Genomic DNA, 21,745 nt, shown 5'->3' with positions numbered 1-21,745 from the left:
AGCCTTCTCTCCACCATGAGTGAGAGGCCAGTTGCAGTGTCTACTACGTGGGAGCTTGGCTGCACGACTACCATAGTGACCCAAGTATCTATGGGATTCCCATATCTTGCCACTTTCTTGGTTCTGACTTTACCTGGATGGTATTCTCAGCCAAGGCTGGACTGAAGTCTCGAGATAACTTCTGGACTTTGTCAAAGAACTGGGAGAGGCTCTGGAGAGAGGGAACATGAGGGTAGGTCAGAGATACTGGGGGGGGGGGTTGGGGAGAGGGTAAAGACACAAGATAGTGTTGGCAAGGGTCTGTCTATTTCCTGGTTTTCCACTGAGTCTTCACCTACCTGACTGTTAATTCCAGAAGGTGGTGTCCATGAGGAGAAAGGGGCCTCTGCAGGGAAAAGAGGCAGGACAACCATTAGCATGTGTGTATGTACATGCTTGTGAGTGTATGCATATGTGTGCATTCATGTGTGTACTTGCCTCTTATGGGTGTGCATGCATGCATATATGTGCCAATGTGGTTTGCATACATGTATATGTGTGTACACATGTGGGTGCTAATGTGTGCATGCATTTGTATGTGTCAAGACCATATACCTTTACAGATGGTGGTGTTTAGACTATTCAGAGGCGTAGATCTGGTCACCCAGTCATAGGGACAGTAGCATCTGTAGCTTTGTCTCACATTGACGCAGTAGGTGGAGTTGTGGCATTGGTGTCGTCCCGAGCTGCACTCATCCACATCTGGAGACATAAAAAAGAGGGTTGGTCCCCTATCCAAGCCATGCTAAGGCCATCCTTATAATCACCAACCCCAATCTTACTACTCTCCACCATCATTTTTAGGCATCAAGGAGTCCATCATAGCTGAAATAGATGTCATCTAATGATGGCACTCAGGGCAAGGGTTGGCAAACTATGGTCCTCAGGTCAAACTTACCTGCTTACTGTTTCTGTACAGTCCATGAGCTAAGAATAATTTTTATATTTTTAAATGGCCAAAAATATCAAAGAAGAGCCATCTTTTGTGACATGAAAATTATATAAAATTTAACTTTCAGTATCCATAGATAAGGTTTTATTGGAATGCAGCCATGCCAATTTATTTATGTGTTGTCTATAACTGCTTTCACACTATAATGGCAGAGTTGAATAGTTCTGACAGGGACCTTGTGGTCCCCAAAGCCTAAGATATTTACTACCTTCATAGAAGGAGTTTGCTGGCCTCTACATTCCAGAAAGGTGGGCGAGACAAGAACTATGTGAGTGTGTGAGATCTCAGGGCAGAGCTGTTTGGTTGATGGTGAGTGTAGTAGAAAGAATAATGGCCTTTTCAAATATGTCCAAATTCTAATGTCTGGAATGTATGAATATGTTACCTTTTGTTCAAAAGAAATTTTGAATTTTGTGATTTAGGATATTGAGACTAGGGATTATCCTAGATAATCTGTGTGCACCTGGTGTAATCACAAGTGTCCTTTTAAGTGGAAGGGAGGAGGTGAGAGGAGAAGAGGTGATAGATAAATATGCTTTTGGCTTTGAAGAGGGATAAAGGAGCCCAGAACCAAGGAATGCAGGCAGCCTCTAAGCTAGAAAAGATGAGGAAACAGTTTCTCCACTAGAGCCTCTAGAAGGAACCATTGAAAACTTCTGACCTCTGTTTTCCAATCAAGATGGCAGAGGAGGTAAACGCTATGCTCGCCTCCTCCCACGACCACATCAAAATTACAACTAAACTATAGAGCAACCATCGTTGAGAATCACCTGAAGTCTAGCTGAACAGAAATCCTATAATGAAGGCTCAAAGAATCCTCAAAGAAGCCATGACAAGACTGGTAGGAAGGGTGGAGATGTGAAGCAGACTGGTCCCATAACCACATGTGGTGGTTAAAATTCAGGAGGGATATCTCAGCTGCAGAGGTTCCCCCTGAGGAGTGAGGGGTCCCAGCCCCACACCAGAGTTCCAAACCCAGGTCTCAGTGCCAGGAAGAGAAGTCCCCACAACTTTTGGCTGTGAATACAAGTGGAGATTGTGGCTGAGTGAGATGGAGGGTTGCTCTTCTTAAAGGGCCCATGCACGGACTTAACGACTGAAAGACTCACTTGCTCTGAGCTCCAGCACTGGGGCGGCAGACTGAAAGGTGCCAGGGACATATGGGGAGGAACTGATTTGTCTGGCTGGAGAAGCAGCTTTCTCCCAGACAGAAGTGCTGACAGAAGCCTGTTCCATTGTTGAGACCTACCCCAACCCAACAAGCTTGCACAGGTGGTAATCATATCTGACTCTCCATCAACCTGGCTAACAACTTTCACCCTGACATAGTGACTCCCTGAGACCCCACCAGCATCCATCTCTTGGACCCAACCAAGCCACTTCCAGTGGCTTTCCCATGCAAATTTCTTGTCTTGGTTCATGCTATAGACAAAGTTTCACAAACCCCAAACAAGTAGCAGCTGACCTCGGCATATCTTGTATCTCTTTTTAAGAAGCCCATAACCCGGCACTAGTGGCAGCAGTCTCAGGTCACAGTTTAGTCTCTTCCAGTTACCTCCAAGCCCAACACAAGTGGCAACCATCTGCAGATCACTTTGTAGCTCAGACCAAGTGGGCCCAAGCAGGATGCAGGCAGTGATTGAACTTGGCCTGCACCAAAACTCCTCCCAGAACCAACACACCCTGTGACCAGCTTCAGATCACACCAGAGCACCACCCAACCACCTCCACAAATGACATACACAAAGGACAGACTGAGCAGGCACCAGAGCCCCACTAAAGTGAACTGTGTTCAGTAGAGTCAGCCCCTGCCCAACTGTAGTCACGTCCAGTCCTCACAACAAATCAACCTCAGGGTCAATCCCTCCCATCAACATGCCAACAGCAATCATGGCTCAGCTGCAACAGGAAAGCACACACAACCTACACAAGGGACACATCTGGAGCATCTGGCTCAGGTGAATGGGGAGACTATGCCACTGGGCCCTCCTACATAAGGCCACTTTACCAAAACCAGGAGATATAGCAGCTCTACCTAATACATAGAAACAAACACAGGAAGGCGGCCAAAATGAGGAGACATAGAAACATGTTTTAAATGTAAGAAAAGAACAAAATTCAAAATTCTAGAAAACTACCTAGACAAAATGGAGACAAGCAATTCACTACATGCAGAGTTCAAAACACTGGTTATAAGGATGCTCAATAATCTCAGTGAGAACTTTAACAAAGAGATAGGAAATATAAAAATAAAGATAGAAAGCATAAAAAAAAGAACCAGTGAGAAATGATGACTACAATAACTGAAATTTAAAAATATACATTAGAGGGAATAAACAGTACATTAGATGAAGCAGAGGATCAAATTAGGAATTTGGAAAATAAGATAGCAGAAAACATACAGTCAGAACAGAAAAAAGAAAAAAGAATCAAGAAAATAAGGATACTTTAAAAGCCTCTGGGACAACATCAAGCATACCAACATTCACATCATAGGGATACTGGAAGAAGGAGAACGACAGAGAGAGAGAGAGAGAGAGAGAGAGAGAGAGAGAGAGAGAGAGAGAGAGAGAGAGAGAGAAGGAATTGAAAACTTATTTGAAGAAATAATGATGGAAAACTTCCCTAACCTGGTGAAGGAAATAGTCAAGTCCAGGAAGCACAAAGAGTCCCAACCAAGATGAACCTAAAGAAGCCCACACCAAGACATCATAATTAAAATGCCAAAGGGTAAGGACAAAGAGAGAATCTTAAAAGCAGCAATAGAAAATCAGTTAGTTACCTACAAGGGAAGCTCCCATAAAATTGTCAGCTGATTTCTAAGCAGGCCAGAGGGATTGGCATGAAATATTCAAAGTGAGGAATAGCAAGGATTTACAACCAAGAACACTCTACCCCGCAAAGCTATCATTAAAATTGAAGGAGAGATAAAGAGCTTACTAGACAAGAAAAAGCTAAAGAAGTTCATCACCACCAAACCAGTATTACAAGAAACGTTAAAGGGACCTCTTGAGGAACAGAAAGGAAAAAAATATGAATAATAAAATGGCAATAACTACATATGAGTCAACAATTTCTTTAAATGTAAATGAACTAAATGCTCCAATCAAAAGACATAGGGTGGCTGAATGAATAAGAAAACAAGGTCCCTACATGTGCTGCTTACAACAGACTCATTTCAGATAAAAAGACACACACACACACACACACACACACACACACACAATGAAAGTACAGGATAAAAAAACATATTTTGTGAAAATGGAAAAGAGCAAAAAAATAAAGCTGGGGTAGCAATACTTATACCAGACAAAATTAACTTTAAAATAAAGGCTATAACAAGAGACAAAGAAGAACCCAGCAATTCCACTTCTGGGTATTGTCTGAAGAAACTCAAAACACTAATTTAAAAAGACATATGCACCCACAGGTTTACTGCAGCATTATTTACAGTAGGCAAGATATGGAAGCAACCTAAGTGTCCATCACTAGATGTATGGATAAAGAAGTGATATATATATATATATATATATATATATGTATATATATATGATATATATATGTATATATCATATACATGATATATATATGTATATATATGTGTATATATACATATATATGTATATGTATATATCGAATATAATATAGAATATTACTCAGCCATAAAAAGGAATGAAATCTTACTATTTACAATGCATGGATGGACCTAGAGGGCACTATGCTAAGTGAAATAAGTTAGACAGAGGAAGACAAATACCATATGATTTCACTTATAGGTGGAATCTAAAAAACAAAATAAAGAAAGAAGACAGAAACAAACTCATAGATACAGAGAACATTTTGATGGTTGCCAGATGGGAGAAGGGTTGGGGAGATGAGTGGAAAAGGGGAAGGGATTAAGAAGTACAAATGGATAGTTGCAAAATAGGCATGGAGATATAAAGTATAACATAGGGAATATAGTCAATAATACTGTAATAACTGTATCATGTCAGATGGATACTAGACTTAGCAGGGGATCATGCTATAAGTTATACAAACGTCTAATTAGTATGTTGTATATCTGAAACTAAAATAATATTGTATGTCAACTGTAATTGAAAACAAAAAAAAATTTAAAACTTCTGACCTCCAAAACTGTAAGAGAATACTTGGCATTGTATTCAACTACTAAATTTGTGGCAATTTGTTATATCAACAATAGGAAACAAATACAGTGATCCATTCAGGAATCTTGGAATTGCTTCCAGCCAAATGGTGTTTGTCCATCCCTTAGTGTTGCCGCAGGAGCCTGAGGGGTAACTTGAAGCTGTGATTATCCAGCTCACCAAGCCCACAAACCCACTGGCTAATGCTTTTCCTTGAGTTTCTGTGGCTGCAGCCACAGCTCTACTGTCCACGGCAACCCCAGTATTGCCCACAACCTAAGGGGTGGGTGGTCGGTCTATTCTAAATGCCACACTCAGAGGGAACTTATTTTGGTCTCTTCCTTCTCAGAGAAGTCTGTGAGTGAGAAATGAGGAAGCCATGTGATTGTGGTCACAATGTTGAGTAAGTGTGTGTGTTTTGAAATTTATTTGGCTCCAAACTTATCTTCCCCTCTTTTCTAATTAGAAGACAAATTTGATTGTCTTTTGCTAATTTAGAAACTCTGGTGGAGCTTGAACACTATTTACTACAGCTTTTTCTGTCTAATCTAGGCAGTAGAGTGGAGGAGCCCCTCTCAACTTAGGATCAGAGGTTTTTCTCCTTTAGGAGAAAAGCTTATAAACAACATAATGCTCCCAAGATTGATGTTTTAAAGTGAAATAATTTCAAAGCAAATATATTGATGTCACATTTCTTAATGTTGAAAGATTTAATATTTCACTTTTCTCTTTGTGAATACTAAACACCCCTTGTCTCTTAGTTATTTCAAATACTTTAAAACATTATTCAAACAACTATGTAAATAATAAAAATGGGTAGTACGAAATGATTAATGCATTGAAAAGTCATTAATTAATACGTCTGCTAAGCTTTTCTTAAAAATATATTGTATGATACAATGGAATATTATTCAGCAATAATAAAGAATGAAATCTTACCATTTGCAACAACATGGATGGACCCAGAAAGTATTATGCTAAGTGAAATAAGTCAGACAGAGAAAGACAAATGCTGTATGATTTCACTTATATGTAGAATCTAAAAAAATAAAACAAACAAATAAAACAGAAACAGACTCACAGATACAGAGAACAATCTGATGGTTTGTCAGAAGGGAGGGTGAGGGAGATGGGCGAAAAAGTTGGAAGGGAATAAGTTCTAGTTACAAAATAAAGTAGTTATGGGGATGTACAGAACAAAGGATATAATACATAATATCATAACTTTGTATGGACACTAGATTTATGGTGGTGATCACATTGTAAGGTATATAAATATAGAAACACTATGTTGTACACCTGCAACTAATATAATACTGTATGTCAACTATACTTTAATAAAAGAGTGTATTGTACTTTATTTTATAATACAAACAACTTAATATTCAGTTTTTTTAACTTCAATTTCTTTTAATGATATCTTATAATTTTCAGTTTTTAGGTCCTTCACATCCTTTGTTAAGTTTATTCCTAGGTATTTTATTCTTTTTGTTGTAGTGGCAAAAGGATATTTTTTCATTTCTTATTCCAAAGTTTCATTGTTAATATGTAGGAACACAATGGATATGTGTACATTGATTTTGTATCCTGCAACTTTACTGTATTTGTTTATTGTTTCTAATATTTTGATGGAGTCTTTAGTGTTTTTTTATAAAGAATCATGTCATCTGCAAAAAGTGATGATTTTACTTTTTCATTTCCAATTTGGATGACTTTTATTTCTTTCTCTTGCATGATTGCTCTAAGACTTTCAAGTGCTATGTTGAATAATAGTGGTGAGAGAAGACATTGTTGTCTAGTTCTTAATCTTAGAGGAAAAGCTTTCAGTTTTTCACAAGTGAATATGATATCAGCTGAGAGTTTGTCATACTTGTATATGGCCTTTATTATATTGAGGTACTTTCTTAAAATGACCATATTACCTAAAGCAATATATAGATTAAATGCAATACCCATCAGAATCCCAAAGGTATTGTTTAAAGAAATAGAACAAAAAGATCATCAGATTTATATGGAACAGCAAAAGACCCCAAATAGCCAAATAATCCTAAGAGAAAAGAACAAGCTGGAGGTATCACACTCCCTGACTTCAGTTTATACTACAAAGCGAAAATAATCAAAACAACATGGTATTGGCAGAAAAAAGGGCACACAGACCAATGGAAAAGAATTGAGAATCCAGAAACAAACACACATATATACTTGTATGGGCAGATAGCTTTCAACGAAATAGCCAAAAAATACAATGGAGAAAAGAGAGCCTCTTCAATAAATTTATGGTACTGGAAAATTGGAAAGCCACGTGCAAAAGAATGAAACTAGACTGCTATCTGTCAGTCACCATATACCAAAGCTAACTCAAAATGCACCAAAGACCTAAACAAAAGACCTGGAACAATAATTGCATAGAAGAAAGCATAGGTACTAATTTTATGAGCCTTGGTTTCAGAGGGATTTTTAAAATTTGACCTCAAAGGCAAGGGAAGAAAAAGCAAAAGTAAATACATGAAACTGTATCAAACTAAAAAGTTTCACAAAATCAAAACCACAGTGAGCTACCACCTCACACCTGTTAGAATGGCTATTATCAACGAGAGAAATAATAACAAATGTTGGGGAGGCTATGGAGAAAAAGGAACCCTTATGCACTGAAGGTGGGGATATAAGTTGTTACAGCTGCTATGAAAAATAGTATGGAGTTTCTTCAAAATTTAAGAAGAGAATTACCATATAACCCCAAAATCCTCTGGGGTAGCTACTCCAAAAATCTGAAAGCATTTATCTGTAAAGATCTACGAGTCCTGACAATTAAGTTCACGAACTCATCCTAGAACAAGTGCTACATACCTCAGTGCTGAATAGCACTACAGTCACCTTCGAAGTCCTCCCCTTGGGAAGCTATGCACTGACATCAGCCCCTAGTCCACCCTTCAAAGCAATTTTGGAACTCTTTTTCTGGAATGTCCATCAGAGCTGTCATCGTATTACCCTTGATGTCCTGAATGTCAAAATGTCTTCCTTTCAATATTTTCTTTATCTTTGGGTAAAGAAAGACGTCATTGGGGGCCAGATCAGGTGAGTAGGGAGGGTGCTCCAATACAGTAATTTGTTTACCGGCTAAAACCTCCCTCACAGACAGTGCCCTGTGAGCTGGTGCATTGTCATGATGCTCGAGCCATGAGCTGGTGAAAAGTTCAGGTCGTCTAAGTTTTTCACCCAGCCTTTTCAGCACTTCCAAATAGTAAACTTAGTTAACTGTTTTTCCAATTGGTATAAATTCATAATGAACAATCCCTGTGATATCAAGAAAGTTAACAACATCATTGCAATGAGTTTGCTAACTTAATTGTCAGAACTCATATGTACCCTGATGTTCATTACAGCATTATTTACAGTGGCCAATACATGAAATAACCACAGTGTCCTTCAATAGATGATTGGATTATAAAAGATGTGGTATATATGCATAATGGAATACTACGCAGCCATAAGAAAAGATGTAACACTGCCATTTGCAACAACATGGATAAATCTTGAGATTATCGCGCTAAGCAAAATAAGTCAGACAGGAAAAGTTGAAAACCATATGACTTCACTTATACGTGAGATATAAAACTGAACGCAACAAATGAACAAGACAAACAAACAAAGAAATCATAGACACAGACAAAAGTTTAGTGGTTACCAAATGGCAAGGTGGAAGGGGGTTAGTAGAAGCGGGAAAAGGGGATCAAATATATGGTGAAGGAAGAAGAACTGACTCTGGATGGTGAACACACAAATGATTTTATTAATCAATGTCATCCCTATAAATTTAATAAAAATTTAGAAAATACCACTAAAAGGGATTTGAAAAGTTTTAAGATTTAAATATATTGCTGAAGAAATGCTTGAGATAAATAACAGGGAAGATAAGGGAGAAGAAAAGCTATTGGCATACTATAGGAACCATCCTGCAGCATGTTTTTCTATTGAAACAGAACTTGGAAAGCATTCTAATTTAGTTTATCAAGAGCTTTCTCTTTTAGCTCTATTCATAATCACCCAAAATGAGAAGCAACCCAAATGTCCTTCAAAAGGTGAATGGTTAAACAAAATGTGAATATTACATACAATGAAATATTACATAGAAATAAAAAGGAAAGAGCTATTGATACATAGAACAACATGGGTGAACCTGAAAACCATTACACTTAGTGAGAGACATGTGACTCCAACACATTGTATTATTTTATTTTTTATATGATCTTCTCAAAAGACAATACTATAGGCAAAAGAAAACAGGTTAAGGGTTGCCGGGGGTAGAAGTAAGTGTGACTATAAAGGGACAGGATGAGGGAGCATTTTGGGATAATGGAACTAATTGTTCTGGACCCTGATTATGGTGGTGGTAACCTAAGTCTGGACATGTGTTAAAACTTACAGAACTGTCCACCAAAAGGAAAAAAATAAGTCATGAAAAAGCTTTAAAGCTTATTATTGTATGGCTGTACCATAATATGTTAAACTATTCCTCATTAATGAATGTTATTTGTTTTCAATCTTTAACCATTGCATACCATGTTTCAGTAAAGAACCTTCTAAATGTATTCAAACATGGAGTTGTAAGTCTGAACAGGTACAGGAAATGGGAAGAATGGACACCTAATAGACCTTAGAGTGCTCTCTCCTGGGCTTTCAGACCTAGTAACAAAAGTTCCAAGGCAGTCCTCAAAGTTTACAGGATGAAGTTGAGCATAAGGAGTGTCATGGAGAGACAGATGAAGGGGATATGCGACATGGGACACTACTTACCTTGACAGGTATTCTCCTTGTCACTTTTGAATTTGGTGCCTCCTGAAAGGAGCTCGTACCCAGAGGTGCACTCACAGTAATGACTTCCCTCCACATTGTGACAATCCGCAAAGCTTCCGCAAGACACGTAAAAAGGTGGGCCACACTCGTTGATATCTGGAATACAATTGGGAACTGCTAGAAATGGCCAGAATTCTGGTTAGGATTGGTAACAACGAGATTGAAATGATTTTATTCTTTGCATTTTCTTTCTAAACAAAATACTGTGATAACAGAAGGAAAATGGAAAAGCAGAAAATGCAAGGAACACATAAATATGCAACCACTGAGAGTGAAGCAATTTTTAAAAGGGGGAGAATAGTAAAATAAATCCATATGTACCTATCCATAAATAAATAAAAAAATAAAATAAAATAAAAATAAATCCATATGTACCTTCACCAATTATGAAGAGAGCATCATTACTTTTTCATCTATTCCCTACCTACAGTGGGAAGAAGACCACAGCTTTGGTTTATGAAAATGCTTCTGGGACTTTAAAATATTTTGTGACTACTTTTTCATATAAAAATAATAAATAATTTTTATGCCTCTGGGATACTCCATGGTAAGGATATTTCATATTTCATCCAACTCAGTGGACATGAATTAGAATGCTGTAGTTTGAAATTGTGGGTCCAGGTTCTTCCACTTCCTAACTGTGTGACTTTGGACAAGTCCCCCCCTCTCAGACCCCAAGTTTCCTCATTTATGACATGGCACCGACATTGACTTTCTGAAAGGGATGCTCTGAGACTCTTAGGGGACAGTGTTTGAGAGCTTCCTGAACTTCAAATCAATCCTATTTGAATTCCAGCTATGTGGCTAGCTGTGTGAGCCTGAACATGCTACCTCCCAAAGTCTCAGTTTCCTTATCTATAAATTGGGGATAATAATAGTATCCACTCATTTGGTTATTATGTGGTTTAAATTAATGTTAATTTCAGACATTGTGTTTTACAAATGGCAAATGGCCATCCTGGCACAAGATTATATATGGTTATTTTCTGATGGAGGAATCAAAATTCTGACTTAAAGGGATTTCCTTACAAACTGGTGCTACAGTTGGTAGAATATTCCAAATCTCTGATCACTGCACAGTTCTCTCCATATCCTCCTTCTTTGCCATGCTGCCTCTGTTTTTGACCAATTATCAATAACAACAAAATGTATTCACTTTTTATCAAGTGCAAGGCAGTGTCCTAACTGTTTTACATGTATTAATTTATCTTTATATTTTTTATTGAAATGAAGTTCACATAACAAAATCAACTTTAAACTGAACAATTCAGTCATTTTTAGCACATTCACAATGTTGTGTAACCACAACTTCTATTTAGTTCCAAAACATTTTTATCACTCCAGAAGAAAATGCTGTTAAGTAGTCATTCTGCATTCCCCTCTCCCCTACTATTTGATTTCTGTCTCTATGGATTCCATACATATATACACACACATATATATCCATATATACATATATGTACATATGTATATGAAGATCTGACAATTAAGTTCACGGACTCATCCTAGAAAAAGTACTACATATCTCATTGCTGATATCACTATGGTCATCTCCAAAGTACTTCCTTTGGGAAGCTATGCACCCATGCTAGTGCGTAGTCCACCCTTCAAAGCAATTTTGGAACTCTTTCTGGAATGGCCATTAGAGCTGTCATCATATTACCTTTGATGTCCTGAATGTTACCAAAATGTCTTCCTTTCCATATTTTCTTTATCTTTGGGTAAAGAAAGAAGTCATTGGGGTCCAGATCAGGTGAGCAGGGAGGGTGTTCTAATACAGTTATTTGTTTCCTGGCTAAAAATTCCCTCACAGACAGTGCCGTGTGAGCTGGTGCATTGTCGTGATGCAAGAGTCATGAATTGTTGGTGAAAAATTCAGCTCGTCTAACTTTTTCAGGCAGCCTTTTCAGCACTTCCAAATAGTAAACTTGGTTAACTGTTTGTTCGGTTGGTACAAATTCATAATGAGTAATCCCTGAAATATCAAAAGAGGTTAGCAACATTGTTGCAAGAAGTTCACTGACTTAATTGCCAGACCTTGGTATATGTATGTATGTAGTAATTTAAAGCACACAAGAACTTGATGAGTTGATATTATTATTATCATCTCTGATTTACAGATAAGGAAATTGATATACAGGAAAGTGAAGCAATTTTCTTGGACTCACACAGCTGGTCAGTAATATAGCTGGAATTCAGATAGTTGACTCCAAATCCTAAGCTCTTAATACTATGCTCCTTGGCCGTGAGAACTGATTGCCCTATTTCTTGACTCCTCTCTCCTACCCTTGGCAAGAAACTTTAATGTTGCTTCAAGGGCTGAGAACTCTAGATGCCCCCAAATTTCCAATGACCCCTCTGCCATCCCTCAGCCTCTTACCTATACAGACCTCCAAGGGGTTGCTAAAGATGGTCTGTCCAGACAGAGAAGTGAATCCAGGATCACAGCGGCAGAAAGTGGCATTGGTACAAAGGGCATTCCGTGGGCACCGAGCACAGGGAGCTGTGGGAAATGGACATCTGGGTTTGAACTCCCTCATAAGACGCCAGCTGCCAGTTGGGAACAAGGGCATAGGGGGAGGAGAGGGAAGGGATGCTTGTCTCCATACAAGGGAGTTCCCTTGTTAATAGACTCTACTTTTGGGAAAGAAGCAGGGTAAATTTCTCAAAGCCTAAGAAACCCATCCCCAAGAACAAGTCCTTGTTAGTGTGAAGATCCTTTTCTCTGTCGATAATGTCATAAAAATGGCAGTGTGAGGTGAGCCTCTTAAAATCTCCCCTGGAATTTACAACAAATTGAACAACTATAACTCCACAAAGGACTACCTACACAGCAGACAGGCAACACTAAGAGGAACACTACTGAAATCACCTAAAGGTGGGCGAATTGTGCGAGCAGGGGAGGAGGGAAGGGAGAAGTGCGAGACAGAGCTGCACAGGCACAGGACGCAGACCAAACTCGGTGCTCCGAACTTGTTGTATTCCATAATTACCGCAGCTGTGGGAGAGGAAAGAACTCAGACTGCTAGGTCTCCACTTATGGCCCACAGGGCTGAGGGGACAGTATATAATAAGGTTGAACCCAACGCTTACAACAGGGACCTCGGAACAAAGACTGAGGGAAGAAGGCTGAAAACAGTTTAAGCCCTCATGGCTGATCACAGAACAGAAGCCTTAGGCACTGAGACTAGCCGCCCCCTCCCTACCCTCCCAGAGCTCAAACCGCCCCCACCTGCCCAGTGCTAGAAGTAGAACAGTAGCAGTGTCAGATCAAAAGAACTGAATATTTGCAGTTTTGAGAAGAGTGGTCTGTAGACATGGACTCACAGACCAACTAGTTCCAGCAAAGGGGAGGGAGCTGTGGAAGCAGGACCAGCTGTGGTAGAGGTTGACGCCATTGCTCTGGGCCACCTCTCACAACCCACCCCGCCCCTGTCCCCACCTATCTGGGCGGATCCATGCAGAAGTAAATAGAGATGCTGAAACACACGAGCTCTGAATCTGGTGCAGAAAGAGGTTTGGAACTTCAGAAGGTCTCCAAATCCCCCCATGGAGACTGCACCCTATGGCCCAGGTGAACTGTTCACAGAGGAGAAGCCCTTCCAGGGAAGCCCTGGATTCCTTCCAAGGAATCCCCCCATAGTGTGAGAAGCTGGAATAGTGCAGAGAAAATATAACACTACAGTGTGAGAGAGAATAAAAGGCTGCAGTCGGAGAGAAAATAAAACATTCTACCAACACCTACTAGAAAACAAAAGAAAGACCTCTTTCTATCAACCTGTTGCAGAACCCACTCCTGTAGATGTCTAGGAAGAGAAATAATAAATCATTAATTGCCATGAATAACCAAGGTAACAAGACAGCTCAGGAAGAAAATGAAAAGTCTCCAGAAAATGAACTTAGAGACATGGAAATATGTGACTTAAATGACAGAGAATTCAAGATTGCAGTTCTGAAAAAACTCAACAAGATGCAAGAAAACACAGACAGGCAGTTTAATGAACTGAGAAACACAATCAAAGAACAAAATGAACATTTTAACAAAGAGATTGAAAATTTTAAAAAGAACCAAATAGAATTTCTAGAGGTTAAGAACTCAATAAAAGAAATGAAGAATGAAATAGCCAGCTTAGGAAGTAGAGTTGATCAGATGGAGAAAAGAATCAGTGATATTGAAGATAGAAACATGGAAATGACACAGATGGAAGAAGAGAGAAAAATGAGACTTAACAGAAATGAAAGAACTCTACAAGAACTTTCTGACTGTATCAGAAAGAGCAATATAAGAATAATGGACATACCAGAAGGAGAAGAAAGAGAGAAGGGAATAGACAACATATTCAAACAAATAGTCGACGAGAACTTCCCAAACTTCTGGAAAAACTGGATCCTCGAATCCAAGAAACAAATAGAATACTTAATTACCTCAACCCCAACAGGCCTTCTCCAAGGCATATTGTATTGAAGCTGTCAAAAACTAATGAAAAAGGAAGAATCCTCAAGGCAGCCAGGGAAAAAAAGACGGTAACCTACAAAGGAAATCTCATTAAATTATCATCAGATTTTTCAGCAGAAACTCTACAAGCCAGGAGCGAGTGGAATCAAATATTGAAACTATTGAAAGAGAGAAATTATGAGCCAATAAGAATATGTCGAACAAAGATATCCTTTAGATATGAAGGAGGAATAAAGACCTTTCCAGACATACAGAAGCTGAGGAAATTTTCTAACACATGACCTGCATTACAAGAAATACTGAGGGAGGCTATTCAACCCTCATAAATAGGGATAATGTGTGACAACCGAAGCATAAAACAGGGGAGAGTACAGGCCTCAACCGGAATATGTGAATGGAGAAAGTAAGCATGCTGAAGAAAATGGAATACTCTAAATATCAAACTTTCTTTTACATAAACTGAATGATCACCACTCAAAAAAAACCCAGAACTGAAATATATAATGTAATAAAAGAAGAAAAAGAGGGGAAAATCATAGAATACCACCATACAGAAAAAATAGGCAACAACAAAAAGGCAAAGAAACAATGGAGACACAGTCTTACAGGAAAACTAAAGATAGAATGGTAGGAATTCCTCACATATCAATAATCACCCTAAATGTAAATGGACTGAACTCACCAATGAAAAGGCACAGAGTAGCAAATTGGATCAAAAAAATTAACCCAACCATACCCTGCCTCTGAGAGACACATCTCAGCTATAAGAACAAACATAGACTCAAAGTGAAATGGTGGAAACCAACACTCCAAGAAAATGGCATCCAGAGAATATCAGGTAACAAGAGAAAAAAATGGACATTTCATAATGATAAAGGGGACTATACACCAGGAAGACATAACAGTCATCAATATTTGTGCCCCCAGTCAGGGAGCTCCGAAATATACCAAGCAACTAACAGAACTAAAGGGAGAAATTGACCAAAACACAATTATAATAGGGGACCTAAATACATCATTGACAGCTATGGATAGATCACCCAAACAGAAAATAAATAAAGAAATATTAGCCCTGAATGACACATTAGATAAAATGGACATAGTTGACTTTTATACAACACTTCATCCTAGAAAACCAGAATATACATTCTTTTCTAGTGCACATAGAATATTCTCAAGGATAGACCACATATTAGGACATAAAACTAGCCTCAGCGAATTTAAGAAGATTGAAATCATACCAAACATATTATCTGATCACAAGGCTTTGAAATTGGATGTCAATTGCAAAATATAAAGCAGAAAAAAACACAAATATGTGGAGATTAAACAACATACTTTTGAAAAAAGACTGGGTCAAAGAAGAAATTAGAGGCGAGAACAAAAGTCCATTGCATTCCTATATACAATGAAATCTCAGGAAAAGAAATAAGAAGAACAATTCTGTTTGCAATTGCAACAAAAAGAATAAATTACCTAAGAGTAAACTTAACCAAGGATGTGAAAGACCTATATGCTGAAAACTATAAGACATTTTTAAAAGAAATTGAAGAAGACACAAAGAAATGGAAACACATTCCATGCTCATGGATTGGAAGAATCAACATAGTTAAAATGGCCATATTACCCAAAGCAATATACAGATTTAATGCAATTCCCATCAAAATCCCAATGGCATTTTTTAAAGAAATAGAACAAAAAATCATCAGATTTGTTTGGAACCACAAAAGACCCTGAATAGTCAAAGCAATCTTAAGAAAAAAGAACAATGCTGGAGGTATCGCACTCCCTGACTTTGGCTTGTACTACAGGGCTACAATAATAAAAACAGCATGGTATTGGCAGAAAAACAGACACATAGACCAATGGAATAGAATTGAGAACCCAGAAATAAAACCACATAAATATGGACAGATAATTTTTGACAAAGAAACTAAAAACATACAATGGAAGACAGCCTCTTCAATAAATGGTGCTGGGAGAATTGGATAGCCAAGTGCAGAAGAATGAAACTGGACTGCTGTCTGTCACCATGTACCAAAATTAATTCAAAATGGATCAAAGACTTAAGCATAAGACCTGAAAAAATAAACTGCATAGAAGAAAACATAGGTACTAAACTTATGGACCTTGGGTTCAAAGAGCATTTTATGAATTTGACGCCAAAGGCAAGGGAAGTAAAAGCTAAAATGAATGAATAGGACTATATGAAACTTAAAAGTTTCTGCACAGCAAAAGAAACCATCGACAAAATGAGGCAACCACCTGAATGGGAGAAGAGTTTTGCAAACAGTGCCTCCGATAAGAGGCTAATAGCCAAAATATACAAGGAATTCATACAAGATAACAACAAAAAAACAAACAACCCAATTGAAAAATGGGCAGAGGACCTGAAGAGACATTTCTCTAAAAAGGATATACAAATGGTAAATAGACATATGAAAAAATGCTCAACATCACTAATTATCAGAGAAATGCAAATAAAAACCACAATGGGATATCACCTCATCCCAGTCAGAATGGCTATCATCAACAAGACAAATAGTAACAAGTGTTGGAGAGGCTGTAGAGAAAAAGGAACCCTCATACACTGTTGGTGGGAATGCAGACTGGTGCAGCCGTTATGGAAGGCAGTGTGGAGGTTCCTCAAAAAATTACAAATAGAATTACCATATGACCCAGCAATCCCTTTCCTGGGTATCTACTCAAAAAAATCTGAAAACATTTATCCATAAAGCCATGTGTGCTCCAACGTTCATTGCAGCTTTATTTACTGCAATGTAAATAAAGCCAAGCTATGGAAACAACCAAAATGTCCTAGATAAAGAAGTTGTGGTATATATACACAATGGAATACTATTTGGTGGTTAGAAAAGATGAAATAGGACCATTTGTGACAACATGGATGGATCTCGAGATTATAATGCTAAGCGAAGTAAGTCTGACAGAAAAAGTAGAGAACCATATGATTTCACTGATATGTGGTACATAAAACTGAAAACAACAAAAGAACAAGACAAACAAATGAAGGAACAAAAACTCATAGAAGTAGACAATAGTTTAGATGTTACTAGAGGGTAAGGGGGGATAGGGGCTCTAGAAGTGGGTAAACGGGGTCTCATATATGGTGATGGAAGGAGAACTGACTCTGAGTGGTGAACACACAATGTGATATATAGGTGATGTATTAAAGTTACACCTGAAATCGATGTAACTTTACTATCAATTGTCACCCCAATAAACTTTAATTAAAGTAAAAAATCCTTTCCTCGGCTTCAGGTGATGGGTGGGGTTTTTTTGAACATACCTCCAGGCTTCTGGGCAATAGCTCCCAAAGATATTAGCAGGACCCAGAGCCCTAAAACAGAGAGAGAGGAAGTGAATATGGCTGAGCAATGAGATCTAAAGCACTTACAAAAATAGCTTTTACCACCTGGTTAAGTGGCCTATGGCTCCTAGCAGCATTCCAGTATTTTTCTTTAAGCAGGCTCCTAGACTATCCTACAGGACCTTTTACCTTCCAGAAGCCTCCCAAACTATTGATAACAGTAGGCTTTTAGTATGGGGATCAAAATCTACACAGACAAAAAATAACAGGCACACATATTAGATCATCTATTCTCATCCATTTTACAACATACATCTTATGACAAAACTCTATGGACCTGGCCATCTTTATTCAGATACTAATATTAATTCTTTATAGTTCAGGATCATTCTTCTTTTAAGTGGCTTAAATCAATTTTCACTTCCAGGCTGGCCTGAGATGACACCACTGGTCTTAGGGTTGTGCACAATTAATTTTGAATTTGAGTTCTGCCACTCATCAGTTCTGTCATTTTGTGCAATCTGATCTTTATTTTTCAACATTTTTACTGTTTACTAGGAAATTAAAAACGTACTAAAAAGTAGAAAAACAATCAACTGAACCTTTGTGCATTAATTACCCTGCTACAATAATCATAAATGTATGGCCACTTTTATTTCATCTACACCTCTACTCATTCCCCTGTCCCCACTGAATTATTTGGAGACAAATTACAGGCATTATATTATTTCTCAGGATATATTCAAAGAATAAAAAAAGTATAGGTAATAATAACAAAAATGTATAGATAATATATTGAGAAATCCCAAGATAAGCCCCCATTTTCCCCTGGCTTCAAGTTCAAAACACTTCCTTCTTCGAAAGGTTAGTAGAACTAAACAAAAGCCCTTTTTTGTTATTGTCCTTCTGAGAAGTAGTACAAGAGCAAGTTAGGAATCAAGCAGAGGACACAGACATTTCTCCAAAGAATACTAAAATGGTTTTAATTAAGATCCTCTCAATTATACTTACCTGGATAAAATGCAAAATATCTGCTCTCCATTGTGCAGAAACATGAAGACTGAGCCCTAGTGGAATTTTATCTTGATCTGTGAACCAATAATATTTCCTGTTGAAGCAAGTAACTAGTGCTTTAGAAGAACTGACTTGGAAAAGAGCTGGCCAGATGTTTCCTTCCTCTTCCCTCACCCAATTTAATCTTATCAGATCTCTCTGTTCTGCTTTTCATCTTTTGCTAAATAGTTATTCTCACCAGAGTGTTGGGAGAATTCAATGAGATAAAACAGGTAAAGCAGCTGACACATTACATGTTCTACTAGACATACCTAAAAATTAATATACTTCATACTTTCATTTGTGAAAAGCAATTAATCATGAATATTTAGTTATCTCTATTATTCCACCAACATTATATTACCTTATGAGGTTGGACAATTAAGTTCACAAACTCATCCTAGGAAAAGTTCTACGTACCTCGTTGCTGAATATCACTATGGTCACCTTCAAAGCACTCCCCTTGGAAACCTATGCACCAATGCCAGCACCTAGTCCATCCTTCCTTCAAAGCAATTTTGGAACTCTTTCTGGAATGGCTATCAGAGCTGTCGTCATATTACCCTTGATGTCCTGAATGTCATCAAAATGTCTTCCTTTCAATATTTTCTTTATCTTTGGGTAAAGAAAGAAGTCATTGGGGGCCAGATAAGGTCAGTAGGGAGGGTGTGAGCTGGTGCATTGTCGTGATGCAAGAGCCATAAATTGTTGGCAAAAAGTTCAGGGAGTCTAATTTTTTCATGCAGCCTTTTTAGCATTTCCAAATAGTAAACTTGGTTAATTGTTTGTCCAGTTGATACCAATTCATAATGAATAACCCTGTGAGGGGGCCGGAGATCTTGGACTTAAAAGTTTTATATCTGATTTTTATTTTAAATTGACAAATTATACAACTACACATATGACTGTTAAAATTGTTTCTCATAATTACAGGCTAATATTCCTGATGAATATAGATAGAAAAATTCTCAATAAAATACTAGCAAACCAAATTCAGCAATACATTAAAGAGATCATTCACCAGGACCAAATGGGATTTATCCTTGGGATGCAAGGATGGTTCAGCATATGCAAATCAATCAATAGGATACATCTCATTAATAAAATGAAAGAAAAAATCATGCAATCATTTCAATAGATGCAGAAAAAATCTGCAGATATTTTACATATATTCATGGTAAGAATAAACTCTTAAAATAAATAAACTCTTAAAAAATAAATTCTTAAAAGTTCAACATAAAAGGAAAACATCTCAACACAATAAAATCTGTATATGACAAGCCCACAGCCAACATCATACTCAATGATAAAAGGTTGAGAGCTTTTTCTCTAAGATTAGGAATAAGACAAGGGTGCCTCCTCTTACCACTTTTATTTAACACAGTCTTGGAGGTCCTAGCAACAGAAATTAGGCAAGAAAAAGAAATAAAATTTACCCCCAAATTTGAAAACATTTATCTGTAAAGATATATGTACCTCTATGTTCATTGCAGTATTATTCATTGGTGGCCAAGACATGGAAACAACAGAAGTGTCCTTTAATAGATGATTGGGTAAAGAAAATGTGGTATATATATGCAATGGAAAATTACTCAGCCATAAGAAAAGAAGAAATACTGCTATTTTGACAGTATGGATGGATCCTGAGATTATCATGCTAAGTGAAATAAGTCAGACAGAAAACAGTCAAGAACCATATGACTTCACTCATATGTGAGATATAAAACTGAGAGCAACAAATGAACAAGACAAGCAAACAAAAAAAATCATAGATACAGACAACAATTTAGTGGTTACCAGAGAGTAAGGAAGGAGCGGGGATTGCAGAAGAGGGAAAAGGGGGTCAAATACATGGTAACGGAAGGAGAACTGACCCTGGGTCAACACACAATGCAATATAAAGATGATGTGTTATAGAAATGTACACTTGAAACCCATATAATTTACTAACGAATGTCACCCTAATAAATTTAACAAAACATACCTCAAAATTAAATAAAAATAAAACAATTTTGAAGTATACAGTTCTTTGGCATTAAGTACTTTCTCACTGTTGTGCAATCATCACCTCTATCCATCTCCAGAACTTTTTTGTCATCCCAAACTAAAACTTTGTACTCATTAAACACTAATTCTCCAGTCCCTTTCCCCCCAGTCCCTGGAAACCACCTTCTGTCTCTATGAATCTGAGTACTCTAGTACCTCATATAAATGTTAATTGTATAATATTTCTCCTTTTGTATCTGGCTTATTTTATTTAGCATTAATATTTTCAAGTTTCATCCATGTTGTAGCATGTGTCAGAATTACATTCCTTTTAAAGGCTGAATAATATTCTACTGTATATACTCACGGCATTTTGTTTGTCCATTCATTTGTTGATGGCCATTTGGGTTGTTTCCACATTTTGACTATTGTAAATAACGCTGTTATGAAAATTGGTGTACAGATATCTGTTCTACTCACTGCTTTCAATTCTTTGGGGCATGTAACTGGAAGTGAAACTACTGGGTCATATGATAACTCTATTTTAAGTTTTTGAGGAACTGTTGCACTGTTTCCTACAGCAACTGTGTCATTTTCCATTCTCATCAGCAAAACTCCAGGGTTCTAATTTTATCACATCTTGCCAACACTTATTTTCTGTTTCAGTTTTTTATTTATTTTTAAAATAATTTTTTATTTTACAGTAACAGTTGACATACAATATTATATTAGTTTCAGGTATACAACATAATGATTGGACATTTATATAACTTATAAAGTGTTCACCCTAATAAGTCTAGTACACATTGGACACCATACATAGTTATTAAAATATTATTCGGTATATCCCATGTGTTGTACTTTATATCCCCATGACTGTTTTTATACCGGGAAACTTACATATCTTAATCCTTTCCCCTTTTTCACCA

The 21,745-nt window shown here is 37.5% G+C and overlaps 1 protein-coding gene across 9 annotated transcripts in view; it reads right to left on the bottom strand.

The window, feature by feature from the left end:
• The window catches only part of LOC308508697 (adhesion G protein-coupled receptor E2-like), a 46,421-nt gene extending 25,115 nt beyond the window's left edge, over positions 1-21,306 (bottom strand). For 3 of the 9 annotated variants that reach the window (XR_013995069.1, XM_081075807.1, XM_081075803.1), the window contains exons 1-7: positions 18,789-18,931; positions 17,757-17,807; positions 12,374-12,496; positions 9,934-10,089; positions 595-741; positions 339-385; positions 134-211 (exon numbers count right to left, since the gene is read on the bottom strand). Coding sequence is in view for 6 of the 9 variants with exons in the window: in XM_081075807.1 (XP_080931933.1) it covers positions 134-211; positions 339-385; positions 595-741; positions 9,934-10,089; positions 12,374-12,496; positions 17,757-17,807; positions 18,789-18,819 (633 nt within the window). In the remaining 3 variants the exon portion in view is untranslated. Of the gene's footprint in view, positions 1-133; positions 212-338; positions 386-594; positions 742-9,933; positions 10,090-12,373; positions 12,497-17,756; positions 17,808-18,788; positions 18,932-19,250; positions 19,446-21,183 lie in introns of those variants that run through there. The other 6 variants (XR_013995068.1, XM_081075806.1, XR_013995070.1 and 3 more) reach the window with 4 other exon arrangements.
• Between the last annotated feature and the right edge of the window lie 439 nt (positions 21,307-21,745).

The sequence above is a fragment of the Rhinolophus hipposideros genome (assembly GCF_964194185.1).
Source record: "Rhinolophus hipposideros genome assembly, chromosome: 16".
Classification (NCBI taxonomy): Eukaryota; Metazoa; Chordata; class Mammalia; order Chiroptera; family Rhinolophidae; genus Rhinolophus; species Rhinolophus hipposideros.
The sequence above is the reverse complement of the archived record's forward strand: the minus strand, read 5'-3'. Positions and strand labels throughout refer to the sequence as shown.